At 38.4% G+C, this 22,102-nt stretch overlaps 3 protein-coding genes across 5 annotated transcripts in view; 2 read left to right on the top strand and 1 right to left on the bottom strand.

Moving 5' to 3' along the window:
• Window positions 1-22,102, top strand: part of gpr158a (G protein-coupled receptor 158a) — a 741,191-nt gene that overhangs the window by 615,895 nt on the left and 103,194 nt on the right. The gene's annotated exons all lie outside the window — the stretch shown is intronic.
• Window positions 88-18,391, top strand: pcolce2b (procollagen C-endopeptidase enhancer 2b). 2 transcript variants are annotated; one of them, XR_012399088.1, is made up of 9 exons: window positions 88-357; window positions 498-606; window positions 3,816-4,071; window positions 8,595-8,719; window positions 9,432-9,568; window positions 9,677-10,166; window positions 10,513-12,028; window positions 14,323-14,490; window positions 17,798-18,389. XR_012399088.1 is itself a non-coding variant. In NM_200460.1 (9 exon segments), coding segments are annotated over 9 exon segments (1,242 nt in total). In that variant the 5' UTR covers window positions 217-289; the 3' UTR covers window positions 17,929-18,391.
• trpc1 (transient receptor potential cation channel, subfamily C, member 1) overlaps window positions 16,216-22,102 on the bottom strand; it is a 33,080-nt gene continuing 27,193 nt past the window's right edge. The window contains exons 12-14 of one of the 2 annotated variants that reach the window (XR_012399179.1): window positions 21,819-22,013; window positions 19,402-20,812; window positions 16,216-19,076 (exon numbers count right to left, since the gene is read on the bottom strand). Coding sequence is in view for 1 of the 2 variants with exons in the window: in NM_001198661.2 (NP_001185590.1) it covers window positions 20,585-20,812; window positions 21,819-22,013 (423 nt within the window). In the remaining variant the exon portion in view is untranslated. 2 annotated transcript variants of the gene reach the window in all.

Genomic DNA, 22,102 nt, shown 5'->3' with positions numbered 1-22,102 from the left:
TACTGTTTATGACAGGCTATTGAAGCTAATACACACTCTCTCTCTCTCTCTCTCTCTCTCTCTCTCTCTCTCTCTCCACCACTGTATGTCTTTGATCCCAGGTTTGGAAAAAGGCAGCTGTACTCTTGCTGCTCCCTCCTACAGAGCAGAACAAACGCTATATTCATCTGAAACTCCACCCGAGCAACTTCAGGACAGACGGAGTGCAATAATACCATTGATGCGGCGGGACGCGGACGCGCACACACCGGCTGACTGATCGGCTCCTCCGCGGTCACTTCAGCTAACGATGTGGAAGATCTGCGGTGTCCTGCTCGTTTTGCTCCGACTGCACGTGCAAGCTCAGTCCCAGAGCAGGTAAGTTTTCTCCAGTCACCATCATTCACGTTCACCGGTAAACACGAAAAGCAAAGTTTGTTTCCTGAAGAGGCTGTGTTGCGGGAGAGTGGCGCATCGATGCAGGTGTTGATATTTTTTTTTTTCTTTCTCTTGTCTAGACAGAGCTTCACGTGTGGTGGGAATATCACAGGAGAGTCGGGTGTTATCGGCAGTCAAGGTTATCCTGGCGTCTATCCGCCCAATACGAAATGTGTGTGGAGAATTACTGTAAGTACTGTTACTGTATGGAGCAATTCCAGCGTAGTGGATGTGACATTTGCAGTAAAAACCTCAGAGCATACATTCACATAGGAAGTCAATGTTAACATTATATTGAAACATCTGTTGATATTTTCCAAAACAACTAACCATGCAGTTATGGCATCAGAAAAACATCCATATAAACATGTTTTAATTTTTAAATGAGGAAAATAAACATGAGTCATGGATGTAACCTGAAAAGTTACAGATTAATATTAAGTTTACATTATGCATCATACTTTGTACAACTTCTGTGAATTAAACTGCACAATCACAACATAAATGATGCTAATAAAAAAGGATAAAAATTGGCTATGATAGAACCAAAATGATTGATTTGATTGTTTTTAAAATGTTTGCATTCATTATATATATATTTATTTATTTATTTGTTTATTTATTTTCTATTTTCTTCTTTTTTAAAACAGTTCAGAACAAAACAAACAAACAATCCAAAAAAGCCCCTTTTCAAAGGAACACGGAAACAATAAAGACATACAATATAAGTGTCAAAGGTCACCGAATACAATCTTATTTACATTCATATTTATGGTTGATAAAATGTTGCTCTAACATTTTGTTAAGGGTTACTTATCAAAGATCAACAGGCTCCATATATACAGTTGAAGTCAGAATTAATACACCCCTTTGATTTTTCTTTTTTTGATTTTATGTTTCCCAAATGATGTTTAACAGATTCAGGAATTCACAGTATGTTTCATAAAATTTTTTCGTCTGGAGAAAGTCTTATTTGTTTTATTTCGGCTAGAATAAAAGCCGTTTTAAATTTTTTTAAAACCATTTTAAGGTCAACATTATTAGCCCCTTTAAGCTCTATTTTTTGATAGTCTACAGAACAAACCATCATTATGCAATAACTAATAAATAATAATTACCCTAACCTGCCTAGTTAACCTTATTAACCTAGTTAAGCCTTTAAATGTCACTTTAAGCTGTATAGAAGTGTCTTGAAAAATATCTAGTCAAATAAGATTTAATGTCATCATGACAAAGATACAATAAATTAGTTATTTGAGATGAGTTATTAATTATGTTTAGAAATGTGTTGAAAAAATCTGCTCTCAGTTAAACAGAAATTGGGGAAAAACATAAACAGGGGGGCTAATAATTCTGACTTCAACTGTATTTATTAAATAAAAGCAACACGATAAAATTAAAACATTACATTTCATCTCAACCATTTACCCCAGTGTGCAGAATTTTTTAGAGGCTTGTTGTCTCAAGGAAAAGGTCAGTACTTCATATCATACACCTCTTTTACAATATCATTCCATTCACCTACAGATGGAGGATCTTCCTTGAGCCATTTCTTTATAATAGCATTTTTGCTAGTTGTAAGTAGTGTATTAGGAAGATTTGCATAATTTTTTTGGTATTTTTGAAGAGTAAATTCTCAGGTACATAGTTTTAAAATTGCATTCCAGATTAATCCCATTATTGCATGTATACCTTTATTCAATTCTTGCCAATAGGTGTGAATAATATTACAATCTCAAAATACAGGAAATGATCAGCCAACACTTTTGCACATTTTCTCCAGCATTCACCATTTTTTAAACTCTCGTTTGAAAGTATTTTAAAATGTTTGCATTTATAAGCTTTGTTATGGATATAACACCTCTCCGTTATAGTTATGACAGATGTGAACTTTTGTGATTTTGGTAAATCCAATATAATTGTTTGAAAACATCGACAGAGACATTTTTGAGTATTTTTAATGTACTGTAAAATATTTGCTATATTTCTAAAAAACTTAAAAACGGTTTTGCTATTTTGGTTAAAACTTAATTTTATTCAATGCCAAGGTTGACGTTTGCATCTAATGGCTCTATGACTGATTTATTATTCATCCATGTAACAGGAATGCTTACTGTAAATGATTTGCGTCTAAGAACTAGCTGACACAACAAGTGCTTGGTTGTATTTTTTTATTTATTAATGCTTGAAAGGACATACAAAATACTAGGTTACAATAGTATGACGCATCTTAATACAATTCCAAAAAAGTCCAAAAAGCAGAAAGAAAGACAAATAACAAGTGCTTCGTTAAATTTAGTCTAACTACTTAAGATTCCAGATACCTGTTGCTGTATAATGTTTTAAAATGTACATATTTTTTAGGATATTTTTAAGGATTACATGAATGCAAATTCACACAAAGGTAAATTACTAATATTATCATCAGGTTATTTATTCTCTCCAGTTCTTATTTATTATAGTTTTAAATTTTATTCTTTCCTTCATTCATTTCCTTTTTGACTTAGTCCCCTTATTTATCAGGGGTCACCACAGCAGAATGAGCCGGCAACTTGCATATGTTTTACGCAGCACATGCCCTTCCAGCTGCAACCTAGTACTGGGAAACATCCATACACACTCATTTACACACACACACTACAGCTAATTTAGTTTACTCAATTCTCCTATAGTGCATGTCTTTGGGTAAAAGACATGAACACGAAGATAACATGCAAACTCCACACAGAAATGCCAACTGACCCAACCGGGACTCGAATCAGCGACCTTCTTGCTGTGAGGTGACAGTTGCTAACCACTGAGCCACTGTGTCGCTCTTAAATAGACTCAATGATTTGCTGAAAATCTGCAGATTTCTTCACTCGCAGATTCCATGTGGGCCGAGTTATGAGTTATCTTAATAACAGATTGCCTTTCTGTGTTTCCCGAGTATTTGCATGCATGTAATTAAATGTCAAGGGAATAAAAAGTGTAGTATAACTAACCCCCTGTTAAAATAACAACTAATTCCATGAAGCTCTGCTAATTATGCAGTCGATCAATTTAGAAGTCTTTGTCACACTTTATTTTAATGGTCTGTTTGTTGAATTTAAGTTACATTGCATCTACATGCCAAATAATTCTCATTAGATTATAACTGTTAGGTTGGGGTTAGAGTTAGGAAGGTAAGTTGACATGCACTTGCAAAGTTTCTTATGGTCAATTAAATGTCTGTTGATGGAGCAGTATCAGCAGATATTAAACAGACAGTCTACTAATACTCAAATGGACCATCAAAATAAAGTGTTACCGAAATCTTACTAAAACATTTACGAATAACAACATGTAGAAAGTACCACGTAGAACTGTTTCAAATGTCATCTGTCAGATGTCCAAACACTGTCATCTTTTTTTTACAGGTCCCAGAAGGCAAAGTGGCCGTCCTCACATTTCGTTTCCTGGATTTAGAGAGTGACAACCTGTGTCGGTACGATTACGTGGATGTTTACAGTGGGCACGGCAATGGACAGCGTCTCGGCCGCTTCTGTGGGACGTTCAGACCGGGAGCCCTCGTTTCCACAAGCAACAAAATGCTCATGCAGATGGTGTCCGATGCCAATACAGCTGGCAGCGGCTTTCTGGCTGTGTACTCTGCTGCCAACCCAAACGAACGAGGTAATAACATCATAAAGTGAACCGTAAAATTGGCAGTTATTAAGACTGACTGGCTCTGATCAACTCTGTAGGGCCAAAGGAGTTTATTAGAGGTTTATTAGAGGAGTCATGTTATTAGAGGTTTCATTGATCATTATTTTTGCTGCCATCATTCCACCAAAATATGGTTTCGTTCATACTTTTGGTTGTTTTTAGGCACTAAAAAAATATCTGTTAACAGTTTGAGTATTCACAAGTGTTTTCTGCTTATTTACGGTTGTGAATTGCATTATGGGAGCTTGATCTCTGCTCTGTCGACTTTTAATGTTAAATATTCAACTCTACAGTTTAACAAAGTGACATTTATTGACATTTTAGTCATTTGAAATAATATGTGTAAGACATAATATATAAAGGAATAAGTCTGTATAGTACGTTGTGTTACCACTATGACATCTATCAGACGTTGGATATTGGTCACTTTTCAACACAACCTGAAATCAACCAAATAACAACGTAATTTGACGTCGTTATTGGAGGTCAAAATAACGTCCTTAGACGCTGGCTAGACTTTTAATTTTGGTCACCTAACATCATGACTTAAATCTAACCTAATATTATCGTCTTATGATGTTGTGTGCCTGACACTGAGTATTAAAGTCGACCAGTCAACTAGTCAATTCAACCCCTACTGTCCATTAAAAAAGACCCTTACCCCTGTATACGTCTGATATTTTATTCAGAGTTAAAGCCTTGTATAAGTCTGAAATTTCATTCATTATGGTGTTAAAAAGGTCTTAAAAAGTCTTGAATTTGACTTGGTGAAACTGGCAGAAACCCTGTTAAGAGAGCAAAGGTCAACTTTAATGAGCAGTTAAGGGCTATTTAACTGCTCCTAGAGAGGTCAGAGGTCAGCATAATGTTGGAGAAGAGAGGTTGGATGTTTAATACCCGACAGTTTCCGTTCAGTAAATCACAGAAGGACCTTGTCGATGCACACAAAAGGAAGAAAAATCTGGTTTCAATTCCGCTTGTAAAAAATACAATGGGATTTTCTCTGCAGGGTCTGACTGTTGATTTACGGCACGGATCTGGATGCTGGAGAACATTGCTGTGTATTTCATGGCATGACGTGGAATTTCTCACAGACGCACTTTGGGGTTTTTTTTTCCAGTGAATCAGTGGTTGGTCAGACCCCCAGAGGCTGTCCTGCTCGTAGAGTAACTGTATAACTGTCCAGACGTCTGTTTGGCAGGAGCCGTTCAGCTGGAATTTTAATGATGTAGATGTGCATGCCAGTTTTTTGAGTTGATGGACAGCTGGAATTATGCGTATTGGTGACAATGGAAGCCAGCAGTTATTATATCACAGATTTGATCAGGTTTTAGTTTGGTAATAACAATAATAATACTAATATTAGCACTTTCTTTGCACTCTCCATGAGAACCAGAATTGAGAACCACTGCTTTAAGAGGACTTTTCACTCGGCAGGCATTTTTGAAGGGGTAATTTCAAGAAGTAGTAGAATTTTAAACTCAACTCTAAATGGAACAGACAGACAGTGTAAAGAGCGTAGGATTGGGGTATTATGCTCCTTCTTTTTTGTCCCAGTCAGGAGACGGGCTGCTGCATTTTGGACAAGTTGTAACCAGGAAAGAGCTGTCTGGCTAATCCCTTAAAGTAAGTTGTAATGAACAGCCTAGATAAGGTGTCAGAAAACAGAAGTCCTTAAAAGAAAGAAAGGACTAAAAGTACAAAAGATATTAAAATATTTGAAAGTTTTATGGATTTTAAATGGCATGTGGACAAATAATCGATGAGAGAACACTCAATAAGTAAATCAACCCAGGCTTATTCTGAAAACGTAATCCAGTGGACGTTTCTGGAGACCGTGAAATACGTCCCGGGAGGTTCATATTTTTGCAGTTTTTGTTTTCGCGAATCTGCGAGAGGCTGCTGTGTGTGCGTTTTCGCATCTTTAATGTCTCTCGTGAGTGCCGTTCGCGCCAATGCTGTTCCCGCGTAAACCCACCAGCGGCTGCTGTCGGCCTACTGAATGACTGAATGATTGACTGGGCGACCGGCCAATCGACTGACCCACCCTCCTTTACCTAAACAGAACCAATTTTACAGATGGACACAAAAGCTGTCCAGAATAAGAAAAGCCCTCGTCTGATTTTTACCACGTTTTTAGATTTTACCACATTCTCAACCTGTTTTTCACTTGTTCATTTTATTTTTTGGATTCTGTTTTTTGTCTTACCTGATTTTTGAAACTGCTCTTCCCCGGACTCGAACCCGGTCGTTGTCAAGCTAACTGGCCAAACTGGTTGCGACAGGAAAGCTCTCTACACAGAGGTAAGCGGTCAGCCGGTAAGCGCTAAAAGGAACGGCGTCATACCGCCCCATAGCATTTGCTTAAAAAAAAGAAATGCAGCCATACACACCTCTGGCTATATAATTCGCGGTCTCCGGAAACGTCCACTTGACTACGTTTTCAGAAAGAGCATGTGTTGAAATAAATAGTTGGTCTAACTTAATTGAATTAGTTACACACATTTCTATACATTTGAATTGCCATTATTATTTAATTTAAATTGAATTTCATTTCAATATATTTAGTATTTTAACTTCTGTCATGACCACTTTCACCTTTTAATATGTTAATGAACATGTACAGTTGAAGTCACAATTTTTAGCCCCCTTTTGATTTTTTTCTTTATTTATTATTTCCCAAATGATGTTTAACAGAGCAAGGAAATTTTCACAGTATGTCCGATAATATTTTAGTTCTTGAAAAAGTCTTATTTGTTTTATTTAGACTAGAATAAAAGCAGTTTTAAATAAAAAAAAAAAAAACAATTTTGGGACAAAATTATTAGCCCCTTTAGGCTCATTCTTTTTTGACCGTCTACAGAACAAACCATCATTATACAATTACTTGTCTAAATACCCTAACCTGTCTATTTCACCTTATTAACCTAGTTAAGCCTTTAAATGTCACTTTAAACTGTACAGAAGTGTCTTGAAAAATATCAAGTAAAATATTATTTACTGTCATCATGGCAAAGATAATGAATCAATAATAAATAAATCAGTTATTAGAAAATAGGTTTCTAAAACTATTATGCTTATACATGTGCTGAAACAATCTTCCCTCCATTAAACAGAAATTTGGGAAAAAAAAATAAACAGGGGTGCTAATAAGTCAGGGGGGCTAATAATTCTGACTTCAACTGTATATGGTAATGTTATTGTGTTTGGTCTTGGCGGTATAGATCTGCTACGCTGCTGCTGCTTTGATTATTATGGCAGAGCAACTAGTGAAATCTGCTACTGCAGTTTATACACAGATATGCTATCTGTGAATAAGCCTAGGATCATTCTGAAAACGTAGCCCAAATATATATTTCTGGAGATCGTGAATTACGTAGCCAGAGAAACATATGGCTGCATTTCATCTTTAAAATGAACACTACGGGGCAGTATGACACCATTTCTTTTCACGCTAACAGCTGAACGCTTACCTCTGTATGGATGGCTTTCCCGCTGTTACCAGTTTGTCGAGTGGCTCACAGTGTACGTCCGCAGATTTGAGATGCACAGCAGTGTTTACTGCATTGATAGGGTTCGAGTGTGGCGAAGAACAGTTCCTGAAAGCAGGTAAGACAAAAACAAAAGCCATAAAATAAATAAACAAGTAAATAACAGGGTGAGAATGTGGTAAAACCTAAAAACATGGTAAAAATCAGGTGAGGGCTTTTCTTTTTCTGGATTGCTTTTCAAAACACTGTGGTTGGGTTTATGGAAGGGAGTGATTGGGTCAGTCGGTGCTTTTGAAAACACTATTGCATGGGTTTAGGGAAGGAGGAGGGTGGGTCAGTCGATCGATCAATCAATCAGTCAATCAACAGCGACCTCTTATGGATTTATGCAAGAACAGCAGGCGCAAATGACACTCGTGAAAGAAGAGCCTACACAGCGGCCTCTGGTGGATTTGCGAAAACAAAAGCTGCAAAAAAAGTATCTCCTGGGACATATTTGGCATTCTCCAGAAATGTATATAGGGGTACGTTTTCAGAAAGATGGACAAGTTGGTTGGACAAGTTTGACATCCCAGAGATGTTTAATCTTTTGTTTTTTGATTTGAAATTACATGCAGTCATTTTTATGCAACATTAGGCTTATAACATGGACACATAAATCGATACAGACTGCTTTTCGACAGCAGCCACTCCGGACTAAGGGCTTTGGCAGCTGTCTTGAAGGATTAAGTCTAAAATGCACATGATCTTCCTTCCTCCAGCGCATTTCAGAGAATCACGCTGAGACCAACAAGTCTGTAAACTCTCTCGTAATGACAAGACTGTAGGGAAGCACATTTAAGAGTCTGCCAATGATGGTGCTGTGCAATTATCTCATGCATTCCTTTTAATTAGGGGTAAACGATCTTATGCTGGATGCTTGTTCTATGTTTAGTGTTCCTCTCATGGAGTTAAAGGAGGAACTGTTTCCTAAATGCACGTCTAAATGGATGTTTACAGGAGATCAGTACTGTGGTGGGAGATTAATGAAGCCATCAGGATTCTTCAAGACCCCTAACTGGCCGGAGAGAGACTATCCTGCTGGAGTCACATGCTCTTGGCACATAGTAGCACCAAAGAACCAGGTAAACCCATGTTTATTGAATTTTAAAGGGATGTTTTACTCAAAAATGATCATTTACTCACCCTTTTACTACTTCCAAACCTGTTTTGTCTTCTTTTGTTGAACACAGATGAAGATTTATTAAAAAATGTTGGAAAGAAGCTGCCATTGACTTATATTGTATGTTTGGTTCCTACTATGGATGTCAATGGATGCTGGTTTTCAGCTTTCTACAAAATATCTCCTTTTGTGTTAATCAGAATGAGTAAATAGTGACAAAAATTTATTATGGGGTGAACTATCCCTTTAATAGTGACTAAATAAATCCTGCTAAGCAAATACAGTTCATTTTTGCAGATTAACACTCACCGGCCACTTTATTAGGTAAACCTTACTAGCACCGGGTTGGACTCCGTTTTGCTTTCAGAACTGCCTTAATCCTTTGTGGCATAGATTCAACAAGGTACTGGAAATATTCCTCAGAGTTTTTGGTCCATATTGACATGATAGCATCAAGCAGATTTGTCGGCTGCACATTCATGATGCAACACATCCACCACATCCCAAAAGTGCTCTATTGGATTTAGGTCTGGTGACTGTGGAGGCCATTTGAGTACAATGAACTCATTGTTTGACTGGCTGATTAGAAATTTGTGTTAACCAGCAGTTGTACCTAATAAAGTGGCAGGTGAGTATCTTGAATGTGAATTGCATGTATCTTTTTTATTTGACAGATTATAGAGGTGAAATTTGAGAAGTTTGATGTGGAGAGGGACAACTACTGCCGTTATGATTACGTAGCCATTTTTAACGGTGGAGAAATAAACGACGCTAAAAGAATTGGGAAATATTGTGGAGACACGCCACCAGCGTATGTATCAATGCATCATATTTCAAAGATGTTTGGCTTTTCATTGAAGACATAAAAACCCCACTATCAGCAATACGTCTTTACTTTCTGAGTGTCTCTCTGCTTTAGACCCGTATTCTCCGAGGGGAATCAACTCTTCATTCAGTTCCTCTCAGATCTCAGTTTAACAGCGGATGGATTTATTGGTCATTATAAATTTAGACCCAAAAAGTTTCCCTCCACAACCGTTCCACCAACCACGACAGCTCCACCCACTACCACCAGACCCACACGTAAGTACAACCCACAAAACCTGCTGCTGAGGGCGATGCTCCTTAATCATGCTGTATGGAGAGTTTAATGATAGTCTACATTATACATCATACCGGGACTTCTGAAAGCCATGTTTAATTTTTCTACCTATTTTTTTTTTTCATTTTTTTCTGTTCTGCTTTCAAAACAGAATGTAAACTAAACAATAACGTGACTTCTAATTGATCATTTGGAAAAGTGGCAGAAGGTAGATTTTTTCAATGAATCATCTGTTGTATTGCATCCCAATCATCCCAACTCAAGATTCTCACAGCAATCAGTCAAGGTTGGTAAAGGAAAAATCATGGTTTAGGGTTACATGCAGTATGGGGGTGTGCAAAAGATCTGCAGAGTTGATGGCAACATCAGCAGCCTGAGGTATCAAGACATAAGTGCTGCCCATTACATTAAAAACCACAGGAGAGGGCAAATTCTTCAGCAGGATAGCGCTCATTCTCATACTTTAACCACCACATCAAAGCTCCTGAAAGCAAAGAAGGTTAAGGTGCTCCAGGATTGGCCAGCCCAGTCACCAAACATGAACATTATTGAGCATGTCTGGGGTAAGATAAAGAAGGAGGCATTGAAGATGAATTTAAAGAATCTTGATGAGCTCTAGGAGTCCTGCAAGAACGATTTCTTTGCCATTCCAGATGACTTTATTAATAAGTTATTTGAGTCATTCCAGAGATGTATGAATGCAGTCCTCCAAGCTCACATGAGTCATACACAATATTTATTCTTTCTTTACTGCTCCATGACTTTATATTCTATACTGTACATTATTTTCTGTTAAGTGCCAAGACTTTTGTCTAAGCAAAGTCAGACCTTACTGTCCTAATTAAATAATTAAAAATCAAGACATGATCATATTTTATTTAGCTAAAATAAGCATAATCTAGAGGCCTTTTCCTTTCATAGAACATGCAGCGACTTTTGGAGGCTTGAGACACTCTTTTGGAGCACAGGCAATCTGGGATTCGCTTCCGAAAACCATCATTAGCCAACTAAAGGCACAAGTTTCATCGTTACAAACATAGCTCATGATTTGGCATTTTCCGAGTCCATCGTAATTTCTGAATCCAAATGTAATTATGTAATTATTGTTTGCATTATGTGACCATACATCTGATTTAAAGTCTATATGAGATTAACCTTATATTCTATATGAGACTAGCTTTATTTGTTAGCTATTGTAATTTGTTTTATGTTTTAGAATAGAATATGGAATATTCTACATAACATTTGTAAAATAAATATTAGCCCTATTTTGGGTTGTTTACTTTATAATGGCAAATGAACCCATGTTTTTACCAATAAAAAATGTAAAAATAAAATAATTGGATTTTCCCTAAAGAAGTCGTTACTCATTACATCATTACAGACGTTTTACGCTCTAACTAACGTGGTTTAATTGACGGATCTACAACAGAGCAACTGCAACACTCGTCACTACATCATTCATTTCCCAAATATGCACTGTTCTATGGTAGTTCAGCCATGACTTTGTTTGGAAAACACATCCCAGGTCGGTTCTGGGAAGTAATAATACTGAACCACTTTAATGACGAACTATGGTTAAAATATTTTAGAATGACCAAAACAACATTTCAGATGTCGCACAATGTGGTCAGTAGGCTGTTTTGTCCATTAATATTGTCCCGTTGCGCCCCATTTTTACTATCACACAATCTGTTCAAATCAAATCACATGACTTTTTGATGCACATGCTGGAATTTACTCAGTAAAAGTGTTTCCACTGTAGTTTATGCACCATTATCCTACTCAGTTGTGCACATATGTGTGGACAGAAACATAGCTAATGTTTTTCATCATCTGTGTATACCAATATACACTGTGAATATTTCAAATCACAAAATTGGCAGGCACAAGTTTCAGGCAGGTTTCTATGCATTTCTTCCATGATGTCGGCTTCGTTCATATACTGCAGGTTGTGCCTTACACTGACTTCCTCACTTTTTTGCATGCACACACAGTACTAAAAAGGCTGGCTCAGCTTCAGTAGACTACAGTAAAACAACTTTTTGAAGTGTTTTTTTCTGCTATCTCTGCTCTCCTCTCCAGCTTTGAAGTATTCTGCAGCGCTGTGTCAACAGAAATGCAAACGGAAGGGAACCCCTGAGAGCCACTACTGTTCCAGCAACTTTGGTAGGAGCAAAACTTTGCAGTTAATACCAACTTTTTCTGCTGATACATGAAGACCCACACACACAAACACACACACACTGCAAACTTAGGTGGGAGTTGTGAGCAAGTGAAAACAAGCGGAGATTGTTCGCAGTTTGTCATACGGAGCATGTTTTTATGTCTCTTTTTTTCAGCATGCTATCTTTGGCCTGCTGGTTTGTGTCAGTTAGCTTTTTTTTTGCCACCAGTACAGCGTATTTGTGTGTGTGTGGGATACAGTGCTCTAGTGTAAATAGACTGCAGTGAACTGTGGGTAAACTGTTGGTAAATGAGCGTGTTGATTCAGTCAAGCTCTTTGGCTGCTGGAACAGCTCTGCAATGTTCATGTTCAGGAGCGAGCAGATATTTCATTATGATTTCTGATGTTTACTTGGATTTGCATATGGGAAATCGTGTCGTTAGTAGAGACTAGAGTCACGTTGGGAATCAAGGCCTGAATGTAAAGGAAAGTGGAAAATTACTGGCACATCCTGTCAAATTTGGTTAACTGTACTTTTTATGTACTACAGAAATGGATAAAAACAAGTTTAAAATGAAATTTTATTAGGAAAATTAAATATATTAAAATGTAATATGTATAATGTTTAATTATGTTAATATAATCAAAAGTGAAATAAAATGTTTCCATTTTAACTCATTAGTTTCAGAGTAAAAAAAAAAAGCTATGAAGAAATTCATTGCAAAAAAGTCCAATTTACATTTACATTCAGTCATATAGCACAGTGGTCCTCAACCTTTTTGTCACTGAGGACCGGTTAACGCTTGACAATTTTACTATGGCCTAAGGCAAGGGTGTCAAACTCAATTCCTGGAGGGCCGAAGCCCTGCACAGTTTAGTTCCAACCCTGCTCCAATACACTTACCTGTAGGTTTCAAACACGCCCGAAGGACTCAATTAGTTTGATCAGGTGTGTTTAATTAGGGTTGGAACTAAACTGTGCAGGGTTTCCGCCCTTTTGGAACTGAGTTGGACACCTGTGGCCTAAGGGGTAGACGGAGAGTGTGTATCGCTCTCCTCCATTGGAAATAACAAATTTACATGTGGAAAAGACGCCATATGCGAACGGCCCCTAAGGCCACCGTCATTTGTGATCTCCAGCAGTTGATCTTCTTGCACAGACATGGTGGATTCATCTGATTTGTTGACAAATGGGTTGTGGATTTATTCCTTGGCAGTTCGTGGGTCCTTCCTTGGGCCTTTTCCCCTTTGCAAAGAAACATTTCAGAGACGTCTGTTTCTTACTCATTTTGCTAGCTTGTGGGTTAAATTTCGGCGCTCAAGTGACCGAGATGTAACCAAGAGAATACGGTCATTTTTCAAAACAGAAGATCATTCAGACTCAGATAATAAATAAAACAGAAATAATTAATGATTTCTTGTGCGGCCCGGTACAAATTGATCCATGGCCTGGTGGTTAAGGACCACTGATTTAGCAGACGCTTTTGTCCAAAGTGACTTACGGTCGGTTAAAGTGTCAGAGAGATGAGAGAATGTGTTTTCGACAGGTGGTTTGTCAAACCCACTCACCTGTGTGAGGCACACTCAGAATCAGGGGTGTCGTAAGTGGAATCAGGGCTCTAAGGTGGGCTGTGCAAAGGGCCCGACATTCCTAAACCCCTCCTCCCTCTAATTGGTTCCCAATAGATGAAATTAGCACCACCCTACATTTTTTTTTACATGAACCACAAGTTGCTCCTTTTATTTCAGTATGTTGATGTACTTCCAACCGAAACGGAATATTGAGTTAGGGGCGTGGCTTTGTTTTGCCATCATTCCCTCACAGCAAACTAATGGTTAGAGAGGGTATTAATATGCAGTTGCTTAAAAAGCCCTCAGGTTTACATCAACAGAAGGACCGCCACTCCAAAGATGGAAGCAAATGGTCAGACTTTCATCGAAGATTACCAAAAGAAACACATTTTTAGTGGATTAACTTGCACTGATTAATTATTGGGCACCTTAAGAATAACAATGTGAACTAGCAAAATAAACATTGTAAATTTTGATTTCAAGTGCACTTTAGGAAAACCAAACAAAACACGATGTTTACTCCATTTTGCACCTGCAGAGTATCCTTGACACATTTTCCTGTCTGTTGATGTCAGCTTTTATGACAATATTCCAAAATCATCAATGCAGACTCATGGTATTTTGTTTAATGCCATAGAGAAATGCATTGGCTGTGGTTAATTGACTTCTGCTGTACAGTCATTTAACAGTGATGGTCTCTAATGCTGTTTATTTGATTCTGCAGTGATTACTGGAACTGTTATCACTGCTACAACCCGAGGAGGTAGCATGTATGCCACTATCTCCATAATCAATGTCTACAAAGAAGGTAACCTTGCTATCCAGCAGGCAGGCAAAACCATGAGCACAAAGATTGTCATCCTTTGCAAGAAGTGTCCGTATGTCAGACGAGGTAAGCGCTTATTTTTTCTTTCTCTAAAACTAATGTTTCAACAATTTCTTTTAAATAATATGGAAAAAAATAAAATCTTGTTTTAACTGAGTGCTACAGTTGAGTAGAGTACAATACTTTAATGCATTTGTCTTTATTTCCACTTTCAGAAGTACCTTAATAGTAAACCCTAGCAAATGACTTGTTTTGGGACCCTTTCATAGAGGTACCTAGCACAGCAGTACAATACCAAAAGGGTGGAGCTAGAGCAGGAATGGGCCTTTGGTCCTGTAGATTGTAGCTCAAACCCTAATCAAACACACCAGCCTGTAGCTTTATAGTGATCTTGAGCAGTGTTTCTCAACCATGTTCTTGGAGGTCCACCAACACTGCATGTTTCCTTGGCCTGTCACACCCATTACAGGTCTTTCAGTCTCTGCTAATGAGCTGATGATCTAAATCAGGTGTGTTTGTTTAAGGAGACATGGAAAATTGGCAGAGCTGGAGGTCCTCCAGGAACGTGGTTGAGAAATACTGATCTTGAGGATACTATTTAGCTTGTTCAGGTGTGCTTGATTAGTGTTGGAGGGAAAAATCAGCAGGACAGTGGCCCTCCATGACCGAAGTTGCCCATCCATGAGCTAGCCTTACTGCTAAATGCTATTGGTTTGCAGAGAATTGTCAAATGCACGTGCAACAAGGCAGGAGAACGATAGCACAGTTAGCTCCATTTTTTTTAAATACACAGCCAAAACACAACACTGTAATGATAGGATGATGGCGCGGAGTCATGAACCATGCTCAAACAAAGCTTGTCTCTTCTTGTGCTGGACATCCAAATGCTAAGAAGCAAGACTATGGTCTTCTGTGTGTCCTCCATTGTTGTTTACGTGGTCGTTCACATGTTGTTTTGAAACTTCTGGGAACATAAGATGCGCAGCTTCCTCTTTCAATTTGTGCAAGCAATTGATTTGTGGTGAATTTAAGCAAACAAATCAAATTTAGAAAAGTTTAACTTAATTTGTTTGTTTAAATCCAGCCCAAACTAATCGATTACAACCACTTAACTTAAAATATTTTAGTAAATTCAAGGAATCATCTTTAAATAATTTTTTCCAGTGTATGGCTTTCTTTTTTGAGTCAGAGTGACATTGATCGTTACTTCTGGCATACATCATTCCTACTGAGTAAGGGTTCTGTTGGCAGTGGAAACTCGAGGCTCAAGGCGTAGTGTACTGTAATTAATTGTACCATGCCACTCAGTGGAAATGAGGCATAATTGTGCTCCTTTTAGTACTGCTTGTTTGTTTGTCAGTGTGCAAAAATGAAGAGTATCTCAGGTTATTTTCCACTTTGTTGCTGAGAACATCCTATTTTTGTGCTTTACTGAAAGTGTAGCCTTAGTACCCGTGTGGTTCTCTGCTATTGTAGCTCATCTGCTTCAATGTTTGACGTGTTGTATTGTCAAAGGTGCTCTTCAGCATATCTTACTTTTTACTATTTGAGGACGATGTGGCCTACCGGTTAGGACCTGACAGGTTTGAATCTCAGTATTGGCATGAGTTGCTGATGGATGGAATGAATAAACAGTAACCTCTTCCACCCTCAACAACCACATCTGTGGAGTTCATATGTAGAGAGGCTTGTTACATAGTTTTGTTTAGTGACGGAAAGTGTGTAAAATAGAGAAAACACTAGTTTTCTAGTGAAATAAATTGAATACATTTGAAAAAAAGAGAACAAAGATGAAGTCAGAAGCTTTAATAGTGTTACAGCTTTAGTAAGAAGATGTAAAACAGACAAAATCCTGAGCAGGTTTGTTGGACAGGTAGAAGGATTTATAGTGAGTAGACCACTCTGTAAAACTTGTTAGCATTAAAAACCTACCAAGCCACCCTTTCATGAAAAAATACTATAGTAACTTATAAGTAAATACCACAGTGTTTTTAAATCATACTATGGTAAAGTACTTGAATTAATGTGCTGTGGTAATTTTATAGCTGCTGTTGTAATACAACAACTATATTAATATAAACAAATTACCCAGTAGTGTTTTCCACAAAAGACACCAGAGATTACTCAGCTAAAAACTAAAGTATCCTGAACAGTATTTAGATCAGTTCACAATAGTTAATACACAATGAGCATCCATTAAGCTCTAAATACTGTAATCATACAATCTATCATAGTATGTTTCCAAAAAAACTGACGCATTTACTTCAAATTACTATAGAATTTTTTATTTAATACTGGGATACTTAGGATTGTCCCCTTATAATATGATTAAAAACCACCCTGTGTGTTGTTGTATATAACAATGTGTTCTTTGAATAATTGTGTATGCAATAAAATGCAAATAGGGCAAAATTAGCGCCCTAGCCCACCACCTAGGTCGCCTATGCCTAGAAATGGTCTCTTGCTGTCACAATCTGTGTAGTCTCCACAATGTGATGGCATGTGCCCAAAAGTTTTAATCAGAATGTATATAAAACACATAAACAGATATTTGAATCATTACAATGTTGAAAGTACATCTAAACAGATCTCCAATCAGATTCAATGTATTCGGATTGATCAAAATTGGTGAATTCAAAGGCTGATTTATACTTCAAGTTTCTTCACGGGGTTTTGTTATTTCTTAACCAGCAGATGTGCAACAACTTTAATCGTAATTTAAACACAAAACAACCCTTATGGCACTCGACACTTGTAAACACTTGCTTCAATGGGTTTGCTCGGTTCTCAGTCCCGCCTACATGTGTCACAGATACCAAGCCGACCAATCACAGAGCTTACGCTACCCGTCATCGCGACATGTAGTTACTTTTTATGAGAGGTGTGTTCATCAGTTTGGCATCAGCCACAGTGAGGGCTATGTGACTGCATGAAGGAGCCCCAGAGCATACACATTCGCTTGACGCAGAACTATAAATCAGCCCTAAACATAGCCAGTGTAATTCAAATACAATACAGAAGACGACCTTCATTGAGATCTAAATCCACATTGACAAATGATTCCGAACTCAAGAAAATAAGTTGCTGGCGGCTGCAGTTCACTATACAGCCACTAGTGTTGCTAATAACAAAGGTTATTCAGTTCTGCATACACAATCGTAATAGTCCATTAAACAGAACTTGATAGCTGTTAAGCCAACCAGAGTCAGTCAAACCTTCAGTTTTTATGCCGAAATCTCACTATCATATGTTTATGACAGCATATAAACATATGGAGTGAATAGGCCCCAGAGAAAAGCTGATCCAAAGCCCTTCCTGAATGTCTCTGCCGCTCCGTCACTGCATTCAGGTTTTGTCTGTGTGGTGTCGTTAGGTTTGAACTACATCTTCATGGGCCAGGCGGATGAGGAGGGTCGAGGAATGATCGCACCCCATCATTTCATCATGGCTTTCAAGGCCAAAAACCAGAGGACCTTCAACTTGCTGAAGACCAAACGCTGCTGAGCTCATAGGGACAATCTTTGGTCTCAAAGTCCACACATGGTTGTGTGAGGTCTTCATATTTGCCCTGCATGTCCCAACATCCTTCATCGCCCTTTCCAGAGGAGGTCGAGGACTGTATGGCTTAACGGTTGGGCTCTTTTTGTTCCTACTTCTCTTCTTACTGTTGGGTTGAACATCAACATAGCAGCAAGAGCGGAAGTGTTCATGACAGGTGAAGAAAAATAGAATGTAAACATTAAGATTATGATCGCAGGTATTTGTAAGATATTTGATCCCATAGCAAAGATAGACAAGCCGAATGCAATAAACTGGTAGCACGCCTTTGCTGTCTTTTGAAATGATGTTGGATGAGTTACTCCTTGTCTATAAAATATTTTGATAGAAAGGGATTCCTAGTTGTGAATGTTAAATTATAAATTATTTGTTAATGAGATGAAAAATAAATTTCATCGTTTAAAGTCTTGGACGTTGTCTTTATTTGTATTTTTGAAACACATTTTGTTCCACAGAAACAAGTTTCAGTCGATTAAGGACATTTCAGAGTTCATGTACAGAAGTACAAATGGTCATGTCAGAACATCTGTTGCTAAACTTGCCTAGGGCTCAGAGTGCTCGACTGAGAAAAGGGCACTGTTCAAACATTTAACTCCTTAGGAAATTTAGTACAAGGGTCATAATCTACAACTGCAGAATTTTTAGATATAGGCTTCTTGTTCCAGACTGCTTCTAAAATTAATTCCGCAGTTAAGAATACTAAACTCTGATTGTTCTGATATTGATACAATACCATTACTAAATCTCCTGCTTTTTCCAGTTATTCAGCCAAAAATAAGACAGGTAATGATAGTTTTAAAGCCTTCCTGGTAATATATTAACTGACTGACATTCATAAATAGATATATGTAAAGGATTGTTTTGTTCGTCTTAGAACCATGAGTCAATTAGGCTAGAAAGGAGCAAGAAGTCAGAACAGGCTGGAAATTTTTCTAGCTGATCCAGTCTTTATGTAATTAAATCTTCGAGGCCCACTGTCCTGCAGAGTGTAGCTTCTACCCAAATTGAACACACCTTCAGCAGCAAATCAAGGTCTGCAGATTTAAGCCGTGGCCACACTACAGTTTGAGCATGCGGAATTCTGTTAGATAGGTCTGCGAAAAGGGATAAAGGTAAAACAAGATCATGCAACGCTGCTAAAATGAACAATTGCTTCTTATTTTACATTTCTGCAACAGAGAGTTCATGTTTTGATCCTCTGTTGGTGTCACACATTCACATGACGTGAATTTTCAGGTCAGAGTTCATCGAGCTTGAACTTTGGATTGAAGTGACATGCTAAACTTGTTGCACGAGCTTGCATTTATGGCCTGGTGCAGTCGCATGCATATGAATCGAAGTCAGTGGGAAGACAAGTGCAGTGTGACCACTTGGAACTTCTAGGCAAGTGTTTCAGAGCTGATTGAAGCTAAAATTCACGAGCAGGATTGGACACCTCTGGTAAGCAAGTTCGGTCCTGGACTGGATTTGATCCAGCCTTGAAAAAAACTCTCTGGCTTGTTGCGTTCTAGTAACACTCAGACCTTGACTGGGTTGTTTAGGTGTGTATTGTTAGGGTTGGAGCAAAGCTCTGCGGAACTTTTGCTTTCCAGGACTGAACTTGCATACCTCTGATTTAAGTCAAGGTCAACCCTGCACCTGGAGAGCTACTCCTGTAAGTTCTCCATTCACAAACAAACATGCCTCAATCAGCTAATAAAAGTGTTAAGGGTTACTCGATAATTACAGTCAAGTGTTGCAGGACATAAGCTAAAGATGACCAGGCTAGCAGATCTACAATTTAGGTCAGGGGAACCGGAGACCCACAGTCCTGTAGAGTTATGATCTGGCCTTTATAAAAAGTTCTCCGTCTGTAGGTTTCTATTAACTCCCAAACCTTGTTTAGCTTGTTCGAGTGTGTTTAATTAGGGTTGGGGGAAAAAGCTCAGTTTTGAAGAACTGAAATTGCCCACCTGTTTTAGGTGAACTGGGGAGACAACTTTAATTTATGCCAAGGGAACTCAACTCTGGAACTCAAGGTTCACTTTCCTGCAAAGTTTAGATTTACCCATGACAAGCTAGGACCAGCTAATTGAGATCTTTAGGAGTTGCAATTGAAGGTTAAAGCTAGATCTTGAGGGTCAATGTTGAGAATCCTGGTTTATCAGAATTCCCCTCAGCTTCAACTGTAACCCTACAATATACCTTATTCAGATCATCTTCCTGTTAGCAAAGAACTCTATGTCTGATTACATGTGTCAGATATTAAAGTCATACAAATGTGGTTGGACACCAATACTGGAGTTAAGAACTACAGTCCTTAAATATATATTCAAATACTGAAAAGATGCAAAAGTTACTAGGTATTTGCCCAAGTTCAGTATATAATAGCATTTCTGTATAATAAATGTTATTCATTTGAAAAGAATTAAACTTTTAGAAAACAAGTAGGATGCAAGAATATTACATAAGTTATGGTTCTGGAGGCTTTGGTGTAGAATAAACAGAGCTTAATACAATTCCAGTAGAGTCCCAGGACTTTTTTGTCACTTTATATCTTCCCAAGAAAAAGAAGTGGAGCATTGCTGAGCATGCTGGGTCACTTTAAATAAACAGGCATGGCTTAGCTTCTGGGGTAGAACATGGCATATTTGGAAGTGCGAAAGCCCAAAAGGTCTCTCATTTCATTGCGAAACTTGGAGAGGTCTTGCCGCAGATCGTTGAGATTCTCTACTGTGGCCTGGTCCATGCTCTGCATCTTCTGCCTCGTAGAGGTCAGGTAACGGTGCACTAGACAGCACATAATCTTCTGGTAATTCTGATCTCTTTTCTGCTTCAGGTTCGTCCATTCCTGGAAACAAAAGGTTATGAGTAGACTGACATATAAGAGAACCCTTCCATGGTGCAAATTCTGTGTAACCCCTTTTCTAATGACAGAGCTCTGTTTCATGTTCCTAGCCTGTGTTTGTTCTTAAACAGTTTCACACATTTGGACTGCACTAAAGGAGGTTCTAAGTTTGGAAGTATCAGTTTATCTCTGGCCCTAAAAACTTAATATCTCTAATGGAGCCAGGGAATCACTCTTGGTACCCTTTACAGTTTCTTTGAGCAGTGCTCGAATACCGATCTCTTTAGTGAACAGTAGTACACTGAAGAGGGGGGCAATGCAATGGTGGTTCTTTGCCTCCAAGTAATGCATTTTAAAATCCTTCAAAGCATGGGTGCCCAATCCTGTTACTGTAGATATACCTTCCTGCAGAGTTCAGCTGCAACCTTGATCAAACACTTACTTACCCCCTGGGTCGGTTTACATCAAAGTTGATATTTAGCCGCACCAAGTTGGTGTTTTGTAACATCTAATTTCTATGAGGTAGGTCATTAGCCCAATGCTCAACCCCCAACCTGGAGGACTAGAACATACACTACGGACAATTTAGCTTACCCAATTCACCTAACGCATGTCTTTGAACTTGTAGGGAAAACAGCAGCACCTGGAGGAAACCCATGCAAACACAGGGAGAACATGCAAACTCCACACAAAAATGCCAACTGACCTAGACAGGGCTCAAAGTAGCGACCTTCTTGCTGTGAGGCGACAGTGCTACCGACTGCGCCACTATGCCGCCCTTGATCAAACACACCTGTCTTTAACAAGTGCTCCTTAAGGTCCTACCTAGTTGGATTAGTTGTGTTTGATCAGGGTTGAAGCTGAACTCTGCAGGAAGGTTGACATACAGTCCTAGGATTGGGCACCCCTTCTTTAAAGCATAATAAGTCTTGATTATTCCTATATATACAGCTAACATCTTTTTTTGGAAACAGTCAAAGTAGTTCTTTAAAGAGTTATTCTTACATACCCTCAGACTATTCTGCCTCTTGACCTTGCCTGTGGAGGTGTGGGAACAGATCCATTTGCTCATGCTGATCACTAGGTAGCACACGGTCTTGGGTGAGGGAAGGACGTTGAAGGGTGGAGGCAGTGTGCACTTGTCATCGAAGTAGCTGAGCCACAGCTTCGCCCGAGCAAATTTCCACTCCTTATCTTCATGGTTCTGCAAGCAAAGATGATCAAGGTAAAACAATTCTGCACTTTATACCACATGCTAAGTTTAATTTAACTTTAATTGGAAGTTCAGAAAGC

The sequence above is a fragment of the Danio rerio genome, chromosome 24, assembly GCF_049306965.1.
Source record: "Danio rerio strain Tuebingen ecotype United States chromosome 24, GRCz12tu, whole genome shotgun sequence".
In the NCBI taxonomy this organism is placed as follows: Eukaryota; Metazoa; Chordata; class Actinopteri; order Cypriniformes; family Danionidae; genus Danio; species Danio rerio.
The sequence above is the reverse complement of the archived record's forward strand: the minus strand, read 5'-3'. Positions and strand labels throughout refer to the sequence as shown.